We start from the raw sequence: 22,971 nt of genomic DNA, 5'->3' as shown, positions 1-22,971 counted from the left end.
AGAGAGAGATGGAAGGAAGGAATCTGGACTGACAGTCTTGGTATATTCACAAATGGAGCTGTGATACAAAGCATCTTCTTAAAGCAACTGGCACAGAACCATTCCAGAGTTGCAATCCAGAAAACTTCTACATGTTCTCGTATCATCAGACATTTAATTGATTGGGGAGTAAGTATATAGAATCTGGGAAAAATAATGATATTGAAAATGTTAAATTTCAAACTTTTACACCTGAACCATCTTTGACCCTATACCAATATATTACCAAATATCTCAGCACACAATGCCTTATAGCAGCTGGCATACTGGCCGATCAACACCTCAGTACTCTCTAAATACATAATACAAGTGTCCACAAACTTAGTTCAAACAAATTTCCAAGAATTGAGTTTAAGAGTTTAAACTTCAGATCTTCTTCACCTTTGTAATGTATGTATAATTTATGCCTGATTCCAATCCCACACTGTAAATATACACACACTGCCACTTGCTGAGTAGCTGACTGTGGTGTTCATCTTCCAGATATTTTCACAGAAGCCGAAAGGAAATAAAGATAAGGGCTGTATTGCAAGTATAAATGTACCTCTTGCATTTTTCTGTAATGTTCTCCAGTTAAGAATTTGAGTTGTAAACATTTCACAGCAACTTCACGAGGTCTCTTTGGTACCTTCGTGATGTCATATGTAACAAAAATGGCATGACCTGATCTTCTGCGTCTTGTTCTTCCTATTATATTATGAGGTACATTTGCATCATCACTAGTCTCCTTCCGGTACAGGTATGACTGAAAAGAAAAAGAGAATCACATTTCAACATAAAAAATTAGTAAGAGTACATTTTGCTACCCATTAGATAAAAAATAATGGCCACTGTAATCAAATCAACTTCATATACAGTAATCCAAGTACAGGAATACCATAAGATTTTCCACTAACTGATTTAATTCATGACAATATGATCATTGTAAAGTTTACAAAATATTCCATTTCTGCATAGCAAATAGTTTTTCAGTCTCAGGGTCAGTCATTTATAATTCAAGCAACAGAGAACTTACACAACAGAGGGAGTAGAACATTAAATATGTGAACACACACTTAAAAAAAAGACTTCCAAACAAAATGTCAAAGGAATTATTCCTCCTATATCTGATGAGTATTTAAATGACTGATTACTTACAGAATGTTCCTGTGAATCTTTAAACTTGCACTAGTTCCACTAATATAAGCAGATGGTCCCACAAATCTTAAGTTGAACAATACCTGCGATTTACCAGTGATCAGAAGAGCACCTAGTACATCATTGTTAACTGTCATAACTACAACCATTTTTCTTCAAACTTTTAATTTGTAATTTTTCAGCTGAAGATCGTAGCATTTGGACTGTTCCTCAGTTACTCTCCTCAAAACAAACATAAGCATGCAACTTGACTTTTCCTCAGTCATCAGATTTTATTATTATGAGTGTAAATGAAATGAGACTACTTTCCCATTCCTATCTGAAATTCCTTCCTCATGTCAACATCCTCTGAAGAGGTCATTTTGGCTTGAATTTTCAACTTTCTGGACTTAATACTGTTACGTCTATACCCAATTCCAGTAACAAACTGCCCTTAATAAATTAGTACAAATGAGTTAAATTTCACATTAATAGACTAGCCGATTTATATTAGCAACTAAAGTGGATAATCTGTTTAATACTTATTCAACTTTGAAATTTCTTGATGTGAACTGTCCAATCATGTTGACCCCATATTCTTGAAAACTTACCTCTCCCCTATTTCTGGAAAGCTACAATGTTTATTCATTATTATCATCTATAATGAGAGCTCTACTTGAGAGCAAACCAAAGTAGCCTACCGTTAGTAATATTTCATTCAAAGTAATTTGTTTATAATTAACTAAAATATAATTTAAATTGTTGTGCAGAAAATTCATTGAAATCATATGTGAAGTTAAGTAAACATTTCCAAATTGAATATTAGAACATGTAGGGTAGGCAACCTGTGGCCTGTTTTTTGAGACATGTAAACAAATTATCTCATGACTTTTAATTGTTATTTTGTAAATCTCAAATTCGATAACACATTCAACTGTTTTGTTTTATATAAAATGAAGCAACACATGAGCCATGGGATCTGCCTGCCTGCATTTTTATCTTTTGGAAGTGGTTTATGTGAGAGTCTTTCAGAGGCTGTCAGACGGCCAATGCATATTCCACCTATGTACTTGGCGATCAGTCACAATACATGACAATAAAAACATTAGACTTTGTGTTTTATTTCAAAATTACTACTACAGTGTTGCAAGGATTTATGACTTTCTGAAGCAACAACCCCCAAGGATATCAAAGTTGAGTACCTCATTAGACTGAACAGCTAAATTGCTGTGTGAACTTTCATTAATTGTGACTGAAATGTTCTAGTTTCACTTGTCTTTGTACTTGTGAATGGCGAAGGCTCAAATTATTAAGTTGCTCTGATGGTATAATTGAGAATTCACTATTACCACTTTCCAACTACAGACAGAACTTGAGATACCGTATATTTTTCTTGCTCAGCATCAGTGGTAATTTAAGTGCTTCCCTCCTCTCAATATTACAGGTGACATTTTAATAAGGAGTGGATGTTGGTATTCTGGAAAGCAGCAAAAATGTTCATTTGAAGCAAAGAAGTTCTGATGGCATAGTCTATCTTGAACATTTTCAAAGATAGAACTTGTATTATACACATTAGTATAATTTTTTGCAGTTCATACCTTGTTCACTTACTCAGTTTTTCTCCAAACACCTGACATTGCTATGAAATCACACAAATTAATATGCAATTAATAGTTTATTGGAACTGTATGAGCATGATTGGTTGTGAGCACATAAGTGTGAACAGTTACATATGCCACTAATTGGGCTTACAGCTACATGTTACAGGAGCTGCCGCCAGAGGCAATTCACCAGATTCTGCACAAATGTTAAGAATGCGGCAGGTCCCTGGTCATAAAGAACACTATTCTGGCCTCTCAAGATAAAATGGCCTAACAAATGCATACACCAGGCAAGCATTGTCAACCCAAGACTTGATGAAACTGGAGCGAATGACTATAAAGTTTATTTCAGTCAGATCCAAAATTTATTATTGGTTATACCATTTTCAACTGTCCAGTCAATATCAAAAGACTGTAAATATTGTCTAGGTACTGATAATGACTAGACAGTCAAAACTGGTATAATCGCTAAATAATTTTATCAGCATTGACTGAAGCACACTTAAAAATGAAAACTAATGTGTTCACTGATGCTCTCAGCCAAAAAATATTTCCAATACAAGAATACAGCAGATGATTTCTGTCTGCACATCATGTCTTGTGACTGATGAACTTTAAAATGTTTAATGTAGTGAGATCTGTGCTTTCAGATTCCTCAGATGTGACAACTAGATAAATTCATTTCAAAAAGAAATATATAAATAAATGGGGATCAGAAACATTAAAATTTAAAATGGTGTCCCTTATTCAATTTCAGGAGGGTTCAAAACATGACATAAATAATTAAAATGAACACAAATATTTTTTCAGTAAAAAAAATGTTTCACTATTGTTTTGACAAATATTTTTTAAAAACTAGGATAGCACACTAACTTTCATAAAAGATATTATGAAGGCACGCCATAAACCGTGAAAGATTACATATGCTATAAAAGATATTGGGTAATGTTATTTTACAGTGCAATAGGAGCCTTAATGCTCGGAAAATCTCTTCCACAACAAAACAAGCTGTTAACAGGGAATATGGTTACCCTTAACAGCCACAACTCTGAACGTGTCCTTGGTGGAGCCTGATGGGATACATTTCACTTCCCTAATGCATCTCAGGCATGTTCGATAGGATTCAGATCTGGGAACCTTGATGGCCACCCTATGCAACGAGTATTTTCATCTTCAAGAAAATCATGAACCAGAGCAGTTCTATCCAGACGGATGTTACCATCCATAAAGATGAAGTCTGGACCAAGTTCAGCTCGTAAAAGGTGAACATGTAGTAACTGTGCCTCATCTCTTTACCTCTGAGGGTTTACAGTATTCCTCCGATCACCAATGAAGATGTGCAGGATCGTACGGCCATTCAACATTGTGCCTCCCACACCATGTTGCCACCACCACCAAACTGGTCCCTTTCCACAGTGTTCCTGGAGTTTTATTGGCAATCAGGTTATCTCCAGAGTCATTTGCAACAAGAATCTTTTGTAAACTAAAGTGGGATTCATCTGTGAAGAGCACATTCCTCCATCCATTCATAGACACCATTTTGATGTTGCTGACTCCATGAAACACATGAGCAGTCTGCTCTGGAGTGAGCAAATTACACATACCCAGACTCCTGGCAAACAGTCTTGCAGTACTGAGCCACCAATACACAGTGTGCCACTAAACAGCAACTCCTGAGGCAACTGCAAGCTCTGCAGCTAGTCTTGCTGGTCTACTCCAATATCGTCAGGCAGTTATGGCCAGATATTGGTCCTACTTTGGAGTGGTTATTCTTGTGCGACTTGTACTGGCCTATAACTAACATCTCCTGTGCCTTGAAATCATCAACAAAGTCTCAAAATGACAATTTGTGGCACATCCAAGAATAATGAGATTTTGCTCTCTCTCTCTGATATGCTTTCAGGTAGCCAAGTATTCTATCCTGCAAAACAGGGTCCAGAATGGCGTCTTTATGCCATTATGTTGTCAGCTGCACCAAGAGACTATACTCTGCTCATTATAAATGAGCAAACAAGACTGAGACAAGAGTGGTCTGTAGTAATGTTTTTGTTTATCTTCCAGTTACGTCGCTATTCACATTGAATTTCCTAACAATTTCCAAAAAGAAATGTCCCAGGCCTCTAGTTCCAATTGCCATTCATGTTCAGAGACTGTTAATTCACGTCGTGCGATCACAATAACATAAGAAAGCTTACCGCTTGAAGTAACTGAGAACAAATGACACCTCCACCAGTGTACCGCCATTTTATACTTTACGTATGCAATACTATCGCCATCAGTATATGTGCTTATCAGTATCCCATGACTTATGTCATTTCAGGGTGCTCCTTTCCTACACAGCATGAACAAGTAGGGATGTAGGTAAATATTTATGATGATGTTTAGTGACTGCTCATATTTTCATTTTTGTGTTCTTGTTTTCAAGCCTATGCTTAAGTTTTGGTCATTAGTGTATAATAATTATTAAGCAGGGTCATGCTTAAAACACAACACTGAGGGACATTATTCTCTTAGATTAAATGATCTGATGGGACATCATCAACTTAATATTTAATGAATGAAAAATGCCACTATATTATTATTTTTTATTAATGACGACTTGTGTCACTCTGTTTGGCAGAGCACCTTTAGATCATTGCTTGAAAAATGAAAAAAGAGGAGTAATAACAAAAAATTAGGTAAGGTTAATATTGTAAATAGTGCCATTAGTGGTACTGCAAATTATGTTAACATTATGAACTTATTCATACCTGCTACTGCAAGTTGCAATTTAGTCAATAGTGGCAAGAAAGATGTAAAACTGGTGAAAAAATATAGAGGATGCAATGGGGAAAATGCCTAGTCAGCCATGTGACTTGGGCACAAGTCAATGGCCAGTGCATCAATTTCATGTCATTTTCACCACTAACATAAAACTACACCTTGCAGCATCAGCCACAAATAGGTTCAAAATGTTTTCATATTATTTATAGTCTCATTCAATATATTATTTACTGATTACACTTTGATAATTTTTTATTTTGTCACCCCTCAATTCCTCTTTCCACTTTAGCCTTGAAGATGATCGCTAGTCAGATTAGAATTGGTTATCAGTAACAAAAAAAGTTTTGTGATTCAATACACCAATGGAGAACACAGTTGTCTGATACCCGCTAATTACGAAACTTTATATTTAACGTAACATGGGTGCAAGTAAAACCATATTAAGATGGAAAGATGTCCCTCGAAATGCTAAATATGGAGCTGTTCAAGGATATTACCTCTCTAAGTTGTATTATAAGCCATCTCCAGATGGGAAAAAAGGATACTTACTATATACTGATGTGAGAAAAGTCATGGGATACCTCCTAATGTTGTGATGGACCTCCTTTTGCCCAGTGTAGTGCAGCAACTTAATGTGGCATGGGCTCAACAAGTCATTAGAAGTCCCCAGCAGAAATATTGAGCCACTCTGGCTCTATAGCCAACTATAACTGTGAAGGTGTTGCAAGTGCAGATCTTTGTGTAGAAACCGACCTCTTGATTATGTCTCCTAAATGTTTGATTGGATTCATGTCAGGTGATCTGTGTGGCCAAATGATTCGCTTGAACTGTCCAGAATGTTCTTCAAACCAATTGCAAACAATTGTGACCAGGTGACAATTTCATCACTGTCTGAGAAAACTGAAGTCCATGAATGGTTGCAAATGGTCTCCAAGTAGCCGAACATACCTATTTCCAGTCAATGATCTGATCAGTTGGACCAGAGGTTCATGTTCATTCCATGTAATCACAGAGCACACCATCATGAAGCCACCACCAGCTTACACAATGCCTTGTCGACAACTTGCGTACATGGCTTCGTGAGGTTTGCGTCACACTCAAACCCTATCATCAGCTCCTACCAACTGAAATTGGGACTCATTTGACCAGACAATGGCTTTCCACATATCTGGTATCAAACTGATATAGCCACAAGCCCAGGAAACACACTGCAGGTGATGTCATGCTGCTAGCAAAGGCACTTGCATCGGTCATCTGCTGCCACAGCGTGCTGCCAACTTTCGCCACATTGTCCTAATGGCTACATTCATAATATATCCCACATTGATTTCTCTGGTTATTTCATGCAGTGTTGCTTGTGTGTTAGCACTGATAGCTCTATGCAAATGCCCCTGCTGTCAGTCATTAAGTGTAGGCTGTCATCCATTGCATTGTCAACGATGATAGTTAATGCCTGAAATTTGGTAACTTCAGCACACTCCACACTTTGGATCTGAGAATATTGAATTTCCTAATGATTTCCTAAAAGAAATGTTCCATGCGTGTAGCTCCAATTGCCATCCCATATTTAAAGTCTGTTAATTCCTGTCGTGTGGTCATAGTCACGTTGGAAACCTATTCACATGACTAAACCAAGTAAAAATGACTGCTCTACCAATGCACTGCCCTTTTGTTCCTTGTGTACTACCACCAACAGTATATGTGCCTGTTGACTTTAGTAACTTCAGTGTATGGTAGGGGCCTATTCTTAGGCATATTGTGTGGTCTCTATCCATCAACGTGATTGTAATGACATTCACAGTAACTTTTCAGATCCCTTCTGTTGGCCCAAACTACTACTACTACTACTACTACTACTGTATCTCCAGTGGCACACACTTCCATTGACCAACGGTCATTTTCCTGTTCTGTGAAGTAATAGTATGCAATGGGTGGTGCACTGACCTCACAAAGATTCCTTCATGAAGTCTGGCTGCTCACTAGGGTGCACAATCCCATCGATTTCCATGTTCCCTGGTATCCTGCAGATGAGAAATTTTTTGTCTTATTCACATCTCACTCACTCATACATACATCAGAGTCAGTACTGCATTGAACACTGTTAATTCATTTAGAAGGTGGCATTGCCACCGAACAGCTAAACAGCTGACTGACTGCCTGTCCTTACTTGGACCTATTGATATAAATGGATTTAAAATGGTGGTGTTGGCCTGTAACTGATAAAATACACTGTAATAATATAACCTGAAGTACAAAATTTCTTGCACTCTGTCAAGCTTCAAGACTTTTAAAACCTCTCTAAAACCAAGGAGGGCATTCATCCCAATTCTTGGTTAAAATTGCATGACCACTGTATCTTGAAATGTAAGGCGCTCCCTTGTTCAAGTCCCTTATAGTCTAATCGCTTTGTACAGCTGACTAAGAAATATTCAACTAGTGTAAGATCAATGACATTATAGTTTGAGACTGCAGCAATTTCTTCACAATATAAGTATATCACATCACCAGGGAGTTCCACTGAGTGCACAGTGGTAGTTCACAAGCTTCTGTCCTTATGCAAGGTAACGTGATTGTTCTAAAGCCTTTAGATGTCAACCTAGAGCTCTTTGTATAGGTGCTATCACACATTTTTCAATGCGAAGTTTATTCTAATGCATAGATTGTGCTGCCAGAGCACATGCCCAGCATTCCCACAATAGTGCTGCCAAACATGTAGCACCTCCAATAAATTTTTGGCACTGCCAGGAAAAATCGCAACACTGCCATAGTGGATACAAGATGGCAGCAGGAGCAAAGGAAGTCGTAACGTCACTGCAACATCTGACAGCCAGACATCTACATCTACATCTACATGACTACTCTGCAATTCACATTTAAGTGCTTGGCAGAGGGTTCATCGAACCACAATCATACTATCTCTCTACTATTCCACTCCCGAACAGCGAGCGGGAAAAACGAACACCTAAACCTTTCTGTTCGAGCTCTGATTTCTCTTATTTTATTTTGATGATCATTCCTACCTATGTAGGTTGGGCTCAACAAAATATTTTCGCATTCGGAAGAGAAAGTTGGTGACTGAAATTTCGTAAAAAGGTCTCGCCGCGACGAAAAACGTCTATGCTGTAATGACTTCCATCCCAACTCGTGTATCATATCTGCCACACTCTCTCCCCTATAACGCGATAATACAAAATGAGCTGCCCTTTTTTGCACCCTTTCGATGTCCTCTGTCAATCCCACCTGGTAAGGATCCCACACCGTGCAGCAATATTCTAACAGAGGATGAACGAGTGTAGCGTAAGCTGTCTCTTTAGTGGACTTGTTGCATCTTCTAAGTGTCCTGCCAATGAAACGCAACCTTTGGCTCGCCTTCCCGACAATATTATCTATGTGGTCCTTCCAACTGAAGTTGTTCATAATTTTAACACCCAGGTACTTAGTTGAATTGACAGCCTTGAGAATTGTTCTATTTATCGAGTAATCGAATTCCAACGGATTTCTTTTGGAACTCATGTGGATCATCTCACACTTTTCGTTATTTAGCGTCAACTGCCACCTGACACACCATACAGCAATCTTTTCTAAATCGCTTTGCAGCTGATACTGGTCTTCGGATGATCTTACTAGACGGTAAATTACAGCATCATCTGCGAACAGTCTAAGAGAACTGCTCAGATTGTCACCCAGGTCATTTATATAGATCAGGAACAGCAGAGGTCCCAGGACGCTTCCCTGGGGAACACCTCATATCACTTCAGTTTTACTCGACACTTGCTACATCAAGGCAGGGAGCATGCTTGTGATACTGGCGAATCAGTTAAAACTATGATCCAGCCTCTGCAATAGTAACCTCGTACCACACCCATGGACCACTGACGTGTTTTGAGTATGTGATGGTAAGCTGCACCTCGGCAAGCGAGTTACAATTGAGTACAAATGCCCTCCCATATAGCAAGAACAGGATCAGTCGGGCAGTACCCACCAGGACGTGAGGGCTATCCGAGGTGCCGAGTCAACACAGAACAGTACGCAATCACTGCAAGTACCATCCATCACCAGACCATCTATGATCACCAAGTCCACCTTCCTGGATTTAGTGCTCACCTCTGGTGGGCCTCTGTATTGGAACTTATGCTGGTTTACCTATATGGATTCATGTTTTATTTTTTTCTGTCTATTTTTATCCATTCATTTGCCTAAGTAGTTTATGACAAAGATTAAAATGCAGTATGCCCACAGCAATCAAACCAGTGAAGCTAGCAAGAAATGACAAAAAACACTAATTTTCTTATGTTTGTAAAAACTTCAGTCAGATGTTTCATTGGTCTTGTATTGTCTGTCTTTTTCTGTCTACGATAGAGAGCGTGGGTTTCAGTTTAGTTTACTAATAATGTGAAATATATTAATTCTTACGACATGAAGTCAACTTCACTTAAGAGTCCCTTATTTCATCTGACCTATCCTACCTATCTGTGTTACCGGTATCTGTAATACTTCTGAGAAGCAAGAAGTTTAAGCAGAGCAAGTCGGACGCCATAACATTGTCTTCAAAGAAGAAGAGAAATAATGTCAAGGCTTTAACAACATAATCCAATATTATATGTTAAAGTCTGACTGTCTGGAGTGTGCGTTATTGTCCATAAATTAGCTGAAACAATCGTTTCTGAGTGAACTCACTATTGTTTCACCTCCTTTGCAGCACCAACAAATTTCCATTGTAATCATTATTCTTAAAATTATTATTTAATCAGTAGAACTGGCGGCTATATATTACACAAATTCAGTTTACGCAGATGACAATAATGTCTTACCTCATGATGCTACCATGCTTATGGTAGACAAGACTAGCTCTCAAATCTCACTAAGTAGCATTTTCTCGCATGAAGCCAGTGAAAGATGTGCTAGTGTAGAAGCAGTAAATTTTAGTTTTCCAAATCATGAGAACTTGTTTCAAATCTGACCGAACAAAAAACGGTATGTATACCGTGCATCTTCAATGCATGCCATATACAAAGGCCTCATGTCCTAATGAAGATTTTATTTTATAGTTTTTCTACACAACAAACCAAGAAACTTGATGAAAAATTTCGTGATTTGAAAAACGAACAAAAGCAAAGATTTGATGGTTTGTAAGAATGACCTATCACAGAAATTCAATAATCTTAATCAGAATCTATATACTGCCCTTTCTAATAACTTAACACGCAAATTTGCAGATAGAGGGAACAAATTAAAAAATGGAATTATTCACTGATGTGTCTCAGGAGATAACCAACCAGATCAAAAAGTATAATCTATAGATGAGGCACAAGAGGAAATGAAAGGTAAGCTAAAGGTCATGAATGATGTGCACACTCAGATGCAAGAGACTCAGTCAGAAATTTAAAAAAAAAAATTAGAAACTACGATAGGTACTGTTAATGAGTTGCAATCTTTATGTAAAGATTTGCTGGAAGAAGTACAGGAGCTGTCGGTAAAACTGAGTAAATTATATCTAGGCACTAAATTCATAAAGAAAGCCCAAGGAAAAATTGAAAAGGTGGTAAAGAATTTAAAGGATAGAGCTAAAGTGGGAATGCTAGATAAGGGTACAATCCTTGCATAGAAGGTCATACAAGAGCATAAGACCTACGCAAAGCAGTTGAAGAGGTAGTAAAGAAAAGGAAAAATAGATTGATTACTAGGACTGAGGTAGGCTTAAAGACAAGGGAAGAGTAGCTGGAGAGCAGTCTAATTAATGTTGCGGATGTCACAAGAGAGATGGTAGCAACAAGGAATCAGGTGAAGTCGAGCAGGGTATACAGCGGTGATACTTATCAACCATTTGCTACCAGCCCTCCAGACGAAAAAGAAAAAAAATCACAAAATGCAACATGAACTGCCAATGTCAATATCAGTTGCACAAACATAACCAGAATGTAATTATTTGTGTCTGAACAGTCCCTCACTGGCAACAGACAATACTGCATGTTTGTCTACTGTTTTAGCAGATGAGGATCTGCTTCATCATAGGCAATTTTCGATTTTTTAAACAGAAGGTAAGAGAACAAACACAATACCAGAGCTTTTCACAACATGTTACCCCACAACTTGACAGAAGCACAGGAGATCCAGTTCATTGTGGAGTACACACGGGCAATGTTTTATCTTGGCCAACAGATATGGGTGAGAGGTGCCATACCTATGAGCAATTTGTACAGGCTTTCTTGGACAAATATTGGCCCACAGCAGTCCAAGAGAGGCTACGTTGATTTATTTATATTTACGGTAAGGGGGGAAACCAAAAGCATGAGTAAGGTTTCAAAGGAAATCACAAACAGAATTACAATAGTCCAGCTTATACCGAACAGAGGGGCGGTGGCCAACAAGTTCACAATGCACCCGCAGCCAGTGGGAATAACAAATAAGTAATTGGCAGGAACTGACCACAAATAGGCCATCCGGCAGTCCTCCACCTGACAATTACAGTCAATGCAACAACAATTATATATCCAGTTGGGGTCCAGGTCAAGGAGAATTTAAATCCAGGGCAATACAGGACACGAACTGACAAGGTCAATGCCACAACTTGCAGGTAGTTGAATGATGGGGCTAAGCCTCCAGCCAATCACAAAAACTCAAACAGGTCACAATAAGCACAATAAAAGGGTGAGGGCATGCAATTTATTCATAATTACTTTAACAGATAAGACCAAGGGGTAGATATGAAAGAAGAACAGTGTCAGGAAGATGTAAACAATTTACACAAGGATAAGGAGGCATCAGTGCAAGCTGTAATTAATGCCCAGATATGTGATCTAGATGTACTTGAGGTACTTGACAGCAGTGGGTCAACAAATGTAATATCACAAGGTCTGTTTAAAGAGCTACTAAGATGGCATTATATACCTACCAACTTTTTCGGTGCAAAGTAGTTGTATTCTGACTACAGCGGGAACCAGTCAAAAGGAGTTAAACTTCAGGTATTAATACCAATTTCTATCAGCAATTTTTCCCTAAGTGTATTTTCAAGGTAGTGGAAAAACTTGTAGTAAACTGCGTTACTGGACAGTTCAAAATACAGATTGACATACGGGAAGGAAAATGTTTCTTTATAATCAATGAGGACAGATTATCAGTCAATTCAACCAAAACCAGTACAACTGAAAATACACTCAAATGAGTACTGATATCAAAGTACAATTGTCATATTCAAACGTACTGTTCCTTGATACACAAAAGGACGAGCAGCTGTCTGAAGGAGACATGAATCCAGAGACTGTCCGAACTAACGTAAGTGAATCTACTTGTTTGTCACAGGACCAGAAGGAGGGACCTACAGGAAGAAATACTTCGGCATGTGCAAGTATTTAGAAGGTGCACCAGGGTAATAAAAAGTTACAAGTATAAAATGGACTTTTACCCACACGAGACATTCTGCTTTCCTCCATATCAAATTCCTTGGGCAAAACGAGAAGCTATGAGGAAAGAAATTGAAAGAATGATACATTAAAACCCTCGTATTCCCTGTATTGTAGCCCTATTTTAGTTGTTTCCAAGCCCTACAGTAGCATAGGCTTGTGCCTGATGCCCAAAGTATAAACAAGATCACTGTTCCTGTCAGCATACTCCCTGACAACTTTGAAGAGCAGTTACTGAAATTCCAAGATGTTAAATACCTCACTTAATTGATTTAAAAGTGTCATATTGGCAAATAGCATTACATGAAGATAGCAGGAAGGGCATAACCTTTGTGTGCTGGGGTAAGAGTTATGAATTTTTAACGTGAGAGTGGGTATTTTCATTTCCACATAGGACAACATTTCGGGACCAGAGCTCTTCTCTCGAGTCACTCTCTATGTTGATGCCTGTTAACAGCTGCTCCCACATGGGAAGAACATATGTTGCTTTTGGCACAGGTATTATACCAATTTGCAGAACATGGGGTCACAGCTAATTTAATGAAGTCTGAGTTTGGTAAAGAAAAGGTCAAACTCTTGTGTCAAACTGTTTCCCCACATGGTACACTACCTGATCCAGGAGAACTTGATACAACCAAACATTTTCCAATACCACAGAATAATAAACAACTCAAGGCATATAAGGGTTTGATTTCATTTTTTAGGAAATTCTTTCCAGATCAGTTATTGAACAGTGACACATTGCTGAATCTTTTGAGGAAAAACAATCCATGGATATGGACTGATCAATGTCAAGCAGACTTCGACAAAATAAAGGAAGCCTCACTACATGCAAACATACTACACCACCTTGAAATGTCACAGGATTTTTGCTTGGGTACACATGTGTCTGTCCAGGTATCAGCATCATGCTTATTTCAGACCACCGAAGATGATGGGGAGCCAGCACCTGAGATAATCAGTTTTGCTAGTAGAACACTTTGTGAATCCACGCAGTCATATTCCATCATAGAGCTTAAGGCTCTCGGGGTTATATGGGTATTTAGGAAATTTGAGTACTACTTACAGGGCAAGCACATCAAAGTCTACTGTGAGCATCAAGCACTTTCTTTTCTGTTGACACATAAACTATTACACCACAGATTAGCCAGGAGGTGCATGTGCTTGCAGTTCAGTTTTGGAAGCATATACATCAAGGGTAAACAAAACATAATCACAGACCCATTGTCAAGGTTACCTCAAGGGCTTGATGAATTCTTGGAATTCACACAACAGAATTCTGAAATTAGGTTTCTGCTTATGCAAGGCAAGACACAACAGATATATTATGTGAAGACATGTAAGAGTTTGGAGGAACTGCAAGAGGGAACCTACGATGGAGAAAGGTAAGGTCAAAACTGTCTGAAAATAACAACGGAAATTTGAAGAAGTTCTATACTATACACAAGGGAGTCCTGTTTCATCACTGTACACCGAATCAAGAACAGTGCCATGTGTGTTTACCAGAAAGTTACAAAGATGATTTCATTTTGCACACTCACAATGTAGGGAGCCACTATAGGGTTTCCAAATGCACCAACAAGATAAAATACGGGGGTTGGAACTCACAAACGATACAAAAGAGCTACATGTTAACACCTGTTACTGTCCTTCAAAGTGGTCACTAGCGTTGTGTAGAACCCATTGTCAGCGATGTGGACGGCGTAGTTTACCGATAGCAGAGCCTGTTCTGTTGATGGTGCGAATGGAGCGGTCTACTGCCTGTCCAATCTCTGGAACAGTTCTGAAGCGAATGACACAATGTGGTTCCTTCATATTCGGAATCAAATCAAAGTCACAAGGACTTAAGTCTGGGGAGTATGGTGGATGGCACAGTATGCACCCATGCATTGTCGTGCAAAATCATGGATGGGTGGGTTGCGCAGCAAGTGTTGCCACTTCTTTCGCAAAGATGGTCACAGGTGATGCTCCAAAAACGAACAGTAATACTGTGCACTGGCGGAATACCATGGAGGAACGTAATGTGTTAGGATAACACCATCACAGTTGTACACGAGAATCACCATAACTTTAGACAGCTCAATTCGCACCATCAACAGAACAGGCTCTGCCAAACGTATACTATGCCTTCCACATTGCTGGCAACGGGTTCTGTACAACGCTGGTGACTACTTCGAAGGACAGTAACAGGTGCAAACATGTAGCTCTTTTGTATCAGTTGTGAATAAGTAGTTGCCACTATTTAAGTTCCAACCCTCGGATATACTGCTAGTTTTCCAACCTTTGGAGAACAGTTCTCTAAGTAATACGAAACTGCATTACTTGTCAAAGGACAAAGCACTCATACAAGTCCAAGTTGACTAAACTGCATCCTACAGTGCCCACAGAACCTTTAGAATCTGAAGCAAAAGGATGAACAAAATTTGTACGCTAAAAGAATTGAACAAAGGTCAAACCTCACTTGAAGTAATGTACATGAACAAATGAAATATTTCAATATAACATGTATGTGACAATTGTTCGCTTAATTTTAAGAGAAAATTATCATTTTATTTCTTTATATGTTTTTAAATGGAAGCACAGTAAGTTCTAGTAATTTAGGATCCTGTTTAACGTCACAATGCTATATATGAAGCCTGATAATCAAATGTGACCACATTGCTGCCAATTCATTCCGCAATACGTACATTTCCCAAATACAACGTGATAATTCACTTAAGATGTAAACATGTGAAGTTGTAATACAAGAGGGAGAGGATACGCAACCACAGTAGCAGCTAACACATAAGACAACAACCACACTGCATGCACAGAAACAGTTCAGTCCAACACACCACACTGCACACCAGATGCAATGCAAACTTGGCATCTAACCACCAAATAAGCTATATTCTGGAGGTTTTAATGTTTGTTAATTACTACTGAAATGAAGCAGTCTTCACTACAAGGATTAAACTAATACATCAAGGAGATTTAATATAAAAGAAGATTTACAGAGGAAGAAAGAATGACTGATTACAGAAACCTACCTACAAACTACACTATAATTTACGGTATTACAAATTTACACGGTAGCTATACCAACAACGAACAAAACACCATACGGAAAGTATCCATCTACAATGAAAGAAAGAATAATTGTAGGAGTATGGTCACATTCTGAACAAACTACTGAAGATAATGAGGTTGTAGTTGGTCTACAGTAACACTTATTAATTGCAGGTGTAGTTGTAGTATAAATATGGAAAGACTTCAAAAAGGTAAGTCGAAACAATGGACCTGTTCTGAATAGTTGTACTCTTATAACAGGAGAATTGGTTTTGAGAATTAAAAAGAAGTTGATGAATTTACATATCCATGTACGTAAAGTAAGAATGATGGATGTGTGAGGAGAAAAATGATACATTAGTTATCAATGGAGTGACTACATTCTTAGTCTATAAGTTATTATTAAGTTTCTGTTCAGGTAATGATGCAAGGACATGCCTGGGTAAGGGCAGCAAGGAGAATTCATTGTCTTTTTTGAACTTGTGCAGGTTTACCTATATGGGCATATGTTTTTTTTCTATCTATTTTTATTCATTCATTTACCTAAATAGTTCACAGCAAATATTAAAATGCAGTATGCCCATAGCAATCAAGCATGTGGAGCTACTGAGAAAAAATGAAGAACATTAAATTTCCTATGTTTGTAAAAACCCCTATCGGATGTTTCACCGATCTTGTTCTGTCCAACTTCTCCCGTCCATGATAGAAAGGGGGGTTAATTGGTTGGTTTAAAGGAGGGGGAGGCGGGAGGAGGGGGGACCAAACTGCGAGGTCATCGGTCCCTTTTTCCCGGTAAAATAATTACACAAGGGAAAGAAGAAAAGAAAGGAGATGTACAGCACAATAACAGGAGACTGGAAGAACGACAGGACGACAACCAACACTACTATGGACAAAACAGAAAAAGAAAACCACAGAGAGAAGCAAGAAACAGGTAGAAAGGATAAAAACAAGAGAGCAGATGACCGTGGCTGGCCGACCACGAGAATAAAAAAGAAAAGCCAGCCACTCTGTGACACATTAAAACATCCAGCCTAAAAGCATTAGAGTGAAGAACACAAAGGGACAAAGGACACTTGCGAAAACTTATAACAGACTGATAAAACCCACCTTCGGGTATAGAACGTAAAACTAAATTAGCCGACGATGCGTTGTCAGCTAAAATTAATGACAACAAGTCCGGTAACTAAAGAGTCCATCGCAGGGCAGCCGAAGGAGGACTGCTCACCAAGATATGGGCCACTGTCAGCCATGCACCGCGCCAACACTGAGGTGGGTCATCATGGCACAGGAGGTAGCCATGTGTCAGCCAAGTGTGGCCAATGTGGAGCCGACAGACAACCACAAAGTCCCTGTAAGTGGCACATTTGGAGGTCTTCCACACATTTGTAGTCGCCGTAATGGCATGCAGTTTGTTGTGCACACTGAGGTTATGCCATTCTGTCTCCCAAAGACACAAAACTTTTTGGCACAGTACTGAATGCAAGTAAGTTGCAAAGAAGCCGATCTCCATAAGCGGTTTTTGCGTAGCCTGTTTGGCCAGCATGTTGGCAAGTTTGTTGCCTGGGATTCCGACATGACCTGGGGCCCAAACAGACACCACTGAAAACTGCACCATTGCAGGGCATAGATGGACTCCTGAATGGTCGCTACCTAAGGATGACAAGGTTAGCACTGATCTATAGCTTGTAGGCTGCTCAAGGAGTCAGTACACAGAAGAAATGACTCCCCAGGGCATGAACGGACGTGCTCAAGAGCACAAGATGTAGCCACCAGTTCAGAAGTGAAAAAATTGCAGCCATCGGACAAGGAATGCTGTTCAATCTGTCCTCCATGGACATACATGAAGCCGAAGTCATCAGCAGCCATCAAGCCATTGGTGCAAACCACATCATGGCCTTGGTACATATCAAGAATCGTGAGGAAATGGCAGTGAAGAGCTGCAGGGTTAACTGAGTCCTTAGAGCCATGTGTCCAGGCAAAGCTGCAGCTTAGGTGTACACCATGGAGGTGTACGTGAATGGACCTCTTAAGTATAGTTGATACAGGCAAGGACTCCAGTTCGGAAAGAAGGGATCGGACACGAACTGCAATTGGAAGCCCTGACCTGGGCCGCCAATGCGGGAGATGAACCGCCGTGGGTGGGAAAAGGAGACGGTAATTCAGATGCGCAGGAGAATTACGAACATGTGCAACATAACTGGCCAGCAATTATGCACACCTAACCTGGAATGGAGGGACTCCAGCCTCTACCAGGACGCTGCTCACCGGACTTGTTCTAAAAGCTCCTGTCGCTAGGCGAACATAACAGTGGTGCACTGGGTCAAGTAAATGCAACACTGAGGGTGCCACCAAACCATGAACCACACTCCCATAGTCACAGTGGGATTGAACAAGGGCTCTGAGGAGCTGCAACAGCATAGAGCCATCTGCATCCCAACTGATGTTGCTCAGGCAGCGGAGGGCACTGAGGTGTTGCCAGAACTTCCACTCAAGCTAACGAAGGTGAGGAAGACAAGGCAACTGGGCATCAAAAACCAGTCCTAAAAATTGATATGTCTCCACTGCAGTGAGTGGATTGTCATTAAGGTGAAGTTCTGGTTTCAGATGGATGGTATGATGCTGACAGAAGTGTATAACACATGACTCTGTGGCCAAAAAATGGAAACTGTGTGCTAGAACCTTGTGGACAGCACTGCTCAGCAACACCAGTACTGGTGGAGCAGTACGAAATGCAGAGGTCGTCTGCATAAAGAGAAGGTGAGATACACGGCCCTACAGCTGCTGCTAGACCATTAACGGCCACTAAAAATAGAGATACACTCAATATAGAGCCCCGCAGGACCCCATTCTCCTGGATACAGGGGGAACTATGAGGGGCACCAACTTGGACACTGAAAGTATAAAGTGACAGGAAATTTTGGATAAAAATCGGGAGCAGGCCTCGGAGACCCCACTCGTATAATGTCGCAAGGATATGATGTTGCCAGGTCGTGTCATACGCTTTTCATAAATAAAAAAAGACGGCAATCAGGTGTTGGCATCTGGAAAAGGCTGTTCGGATGCAGGATCGAGGGACACAAGATTATCAGTGGTAGAGCGACCCTGGCGGAAGCGGCCCTGACATGGAGCCAGTAGGCCAAGTGACTCCAGGACCCAACCCAACCGCCAACACACCATACATTCCAGCAGCTTAGAATAAACATTGGTGAAGCTTATGGGCCGATAACTATCCACATCAAGTGGGTTTTTACCAAATTTAAGGACCGGAAAGATGGTGATCTCCTGACATTGGGATGGAAAGATGCCATCACACCAGATCTGGTTGGAGATAACAAGGAGATGTCGCTTTTAGTCCGACAAGAGATGTTTAATCATCTGACAGTGGATCCAATCTGGCCCAGGAGCAGTGTCAGGGCAATATGCAAGGGCACTGAGGAGCTCCCATTCTGTAAATCGGGCGTTATAGGATTTACTGAGGCATGTAGTGAACGAGAGGACTTTTGCTTCCAGCTGTCGTCTGAGAGTGTGAAAGACTGGGCGGTAATTCTCCGATGCAGAGACTCGAGCATAGTGCTCAGCAAAGTGCTTGGCAATCGTGATTGCATCGGTAGATAACACGCCACTTATGTTAACACCGAGAACACCTGTTGGGAGCTGGTACCTGAAAAAAACATTTGATCCTGGCCCAGACTTGGGAAGGTGACATATGGCACCCAACAGTCGAGATGTATCTCTCCCAACATTCTTGTTTCCACCATTTAATAAGCTGGCGAATGTGGGTACTGAGCCATTTAAAGGCTATGAGGAGCTCCAGGGAAGGGTGCCACTTATGCCGCTTTTGCCAAGGGCACACTAAAGAGCGAGGGATCGCGTTTTCTGCCACAGAAAGGATTGCTGTAGTCACCTGCTCAACCATCACATCGATGTTTCCATGTGGGGGAGATTCAACCATGACAACAGAGGTGAAAGCATCCCAGTCAGCCTTGTTTAAAGTCCATCTGGGCAGGCATCTGTGGGCCTGACGCCAGGGCAGTGACAGGAAGATGGGGAAGTAGTCAATACCACACAGGTCGTCATGTGCTTTCCAGTGGATAGATGGTAGAAGTTCTGGCTGCAAATTGCTAAATCAATGGCCGAGCAAATACTATGAGCCACACTGAAATGTGTGGCGGCCCAAGTATTTAAGAGGCAGAGCTCGAACTGAGACAGTAAAGTGTTCGACATCTCTGCCTCGGCAAGTAAGCATGGTGCCACCCCACAAGGGGTTACAGGCATTAAAATCTCCCAAAAGTAGGAAAGATTTAGGGGGTTGATCAATCAGTGCATCTAATACATTTAGGGGTACTGCACTGTCTGGAGGAAGATATACATTGCAGACTCTTATTTCCTGTGTTGTCCTTTTTCTGACAGCCACTGCTTGAAGAGGAATTTGAAGGGGCCCAGTTTCATTACAGACTAAGTTCAGGACATAAACCCAAACTTCACCTGACACTCGATTATAGACGCTACGGTTCCTGTAATATCCCTTATGGCCGCAGAGGGCAGGGTCCACATTGCCAGGAACCATGTTTCCTGGACAGCAATGCAGAAAGCAGGTGTAAAGCTTAACAGTTGCCGTAGTTCAGCCATGCGGTGGAAAAAACCACCGCAATTCCACTAGAGGATGACATCATTGTGAGACTGCATCTTGAAGGCATGGAACATTCAATGGGGCAGTTTACACCTCAGGGTCACCTGCTGCCTCCGACTTTTTGCTCGAGCAGACTATATCCATTGGGTCTGAGGGTCTGGCGAGATCTAGGTCCTCAGCGGATGCCAGAACCTCCATCTCATCCGCAGACGCAGAGCTTGTAGGTAGCGGTGGTGTGGGTGCCACTGCAATTCCCTTGGTCTTGGGGATCTTCTTTTTGGATTTCTCTCACTCCTCCTTGGGTTTCCCCAGCTGGGAGGACTTCACTGATTCAGTCTCCAGGACTGAGGATGAGCGTGGAAGCCCTATGAACAGCTGCTTTTGGGCTCTTCAGCCACTGGTGGGTGTCATCTTTCCAACTAGCAGAAACCTGGGAAGGGAGTGACCCAAGGGACCCATTTCTAGCTAGAGGAGCCAAAGAAGGCTTAAGCTTCTCTGGCGCAAAAATGGGAAATGATATCCCCGATGATGGGGGGAGGGGGGTGCTCCCGAAGTAGGTGGTGCAGGAACAACAGGGAGGGAAGTGCCCTCCCATCATCAAGGGGGCAGGTGCAGTCTTCCGGCCCTGAGAGGTGACTGGGGTTGGCGGAGCTGATGGGGTTAGAACTGTTGTAGTGGCAGCATAAGATGATGTCATATGTACATGATGTAGGCATTGAAATTTCCTCTTAGCCTCAGTGTAGGTCAGTCGGTTCAGGGTCTTGTACTCCATGATTTTCCTTTCTTTGTGGGGAATCCTGCAGTCAGGCGAGCAACGCGAATGGTGCTCTCTGCAGCTGACACAGGTGGGAGGCGGGGCACTTGGAATATTGTGATGTGATGGGCATCTGCAATCTCGACACATGATGCTGTAAGTACAGCAGGAAGATATACAGCGGAACTTACAGCACTTAAAACTCTGAATTGGGGGAGGGATACAGGGGTTTACATCACAGCAGTACACCATCACCTCAATCTTCACGGGTAATGTATCACCCTCGAAGGCCAAAATGAAGGCACCGGTGGCAACCTGATTATCCCTCGGAGCCTGATGGACACGCCGAACGAAATGTACCCCTCACCCCTCTAAATTGGCACGCAGCTCATCGTCAGACTGCAAAAGAAGGTCCCTGTGAAATATGAAACCGTGGACCATATTTAAGCTCTTATGGGCATGATGGTTACAGAAACATCCCCCAGCTTGTCACAAGCGAGTAACCCCAGTGACTGGGCAGATGATGCAGTTTCACACAAGACTGACCCAGATCTCATTTTGGAGAATCCCTCTACCTGACCAAACTTGTCCTCTAAATGCTCAACAAAAAACTGAGGCTTCATTGTCATGAAAGATCCCCCATTAGCTCTCAAATATACAAGGCACCGGGGCAAATAAGAGCTTAGCCTGATGTTCCTCCCATGTGTGGCCAGGGAGGGGAACGATTTGGCGTCGTACTTCTGTGTGTTGAATTGAGCCCGTGTACGCTTAGAGACTGCTGGTGCTTGACCACCAGCAAGAGATGATGTACTACACATCATCGTGTGTCATCCGCCCTGATGCCACCCACTCCAACCAGGGGCCCTCCTCACAGGTGCCACCCAGTTGCAGCAAAGGCCACATGGCAGGATGGCCATTGCCAGGAGTACCAATGCCCCAGGGTCACGGGCATCTACTCTTGGTGATACGTGGGGAGTTAACAGTGCAGGCATCAGCAGAGCAATTCTGGTGTGGTCAGGGGACTACAACCAACAGGGTACATGCCAGCTCCACCACAATGGACTGGCTACCGTGCTGGATATCAGATGCAACCGAGCAAACAAGTCCATTATTGTCAGCGTAGTAAACGATACTTCACAGTTGATGGAAAAATATTCACCCAGGAGGGTGACCTCACCCAATAGTTGGAGAATGAGCAGAAGTGTAGAGCCACGTCAACGAAGGATGCGACAGGTCTCAGAGTGTGATGAACATGATGCACCATGTAAGGCGCCCTTACCCAATTGGCTCGCTCTTTGGGAAAATTTTGAAAAATGGAGGTCAAAACCCTACAGGTGGCCATCACAAAAAGGTCGAAACATGTGAGACTCCTTTTTGTAGCCTCTTATGACAGGCAGGAATACCTCGGGCCTATTCTAACCCCCAGACTCGCAGGGGGATAGAAAGAGCATGTAGATTTCAGTTTAGTTCACTAATAATTTGAAATATATTAATTCTTATGGTACAAAGTCAACTTCACTTAATATTTTGTTATTTCATCTGATATATCTATCTGTGTCACCAGTATCTGTAATACTTTGGAGAAGCATGAAATACAGACAGGGCAGGCTGGATTCT

The 22,971-nt window shown here is 41.2% G+C and overlaps 1 protein-coding gene across 2 annotated transcripts in view; it reads right to left on the bottom strand.

Moving 5' to 3' along the window:
- Nucleotides 1-22,971, bottom strand: part of LOC126272867 (general transcription factor 3C polypeptide 5) — a 55,299-nt gene that overhangs the window by 18,393 nt on the left and 13,935 nt on the right. For both annotated transcript variants that reach the window (XM_049976085.1, XM_049976086.1), the window contains one exon: nucleotides 584-784. In XM_049976085.1, coding sequence (XP_049832042.1) covers nucleotides 584-784 — 201 coding nt within the window. The remainder of the gene's footprint in view (nucleotides 1-583; nucleotides 785-22,971) is intronic.

Source organism: Schistocerca gregaria, chromosome 5 (genome assembly GCF_023897955.1).
Source record: "Schistocerca gregaria isolate iqSchGreg1 chromosome 5, iqSchGreg1.2, whole genome shotgun sequence".
In the NCBI taxonomy this organism is placed as follows: domain Eukaryota; kingdom Metazoa; phylum Arthropoda; class Insecta; order Orthoptera; family Acrididae; genus Schistocerca; species Schistocerca gregaria.
The sequence above is the reverse complement of the archived record's forward strand: the minus strand, read 5'-3'. Positions and strand labels throughout refer to the sequence as shown.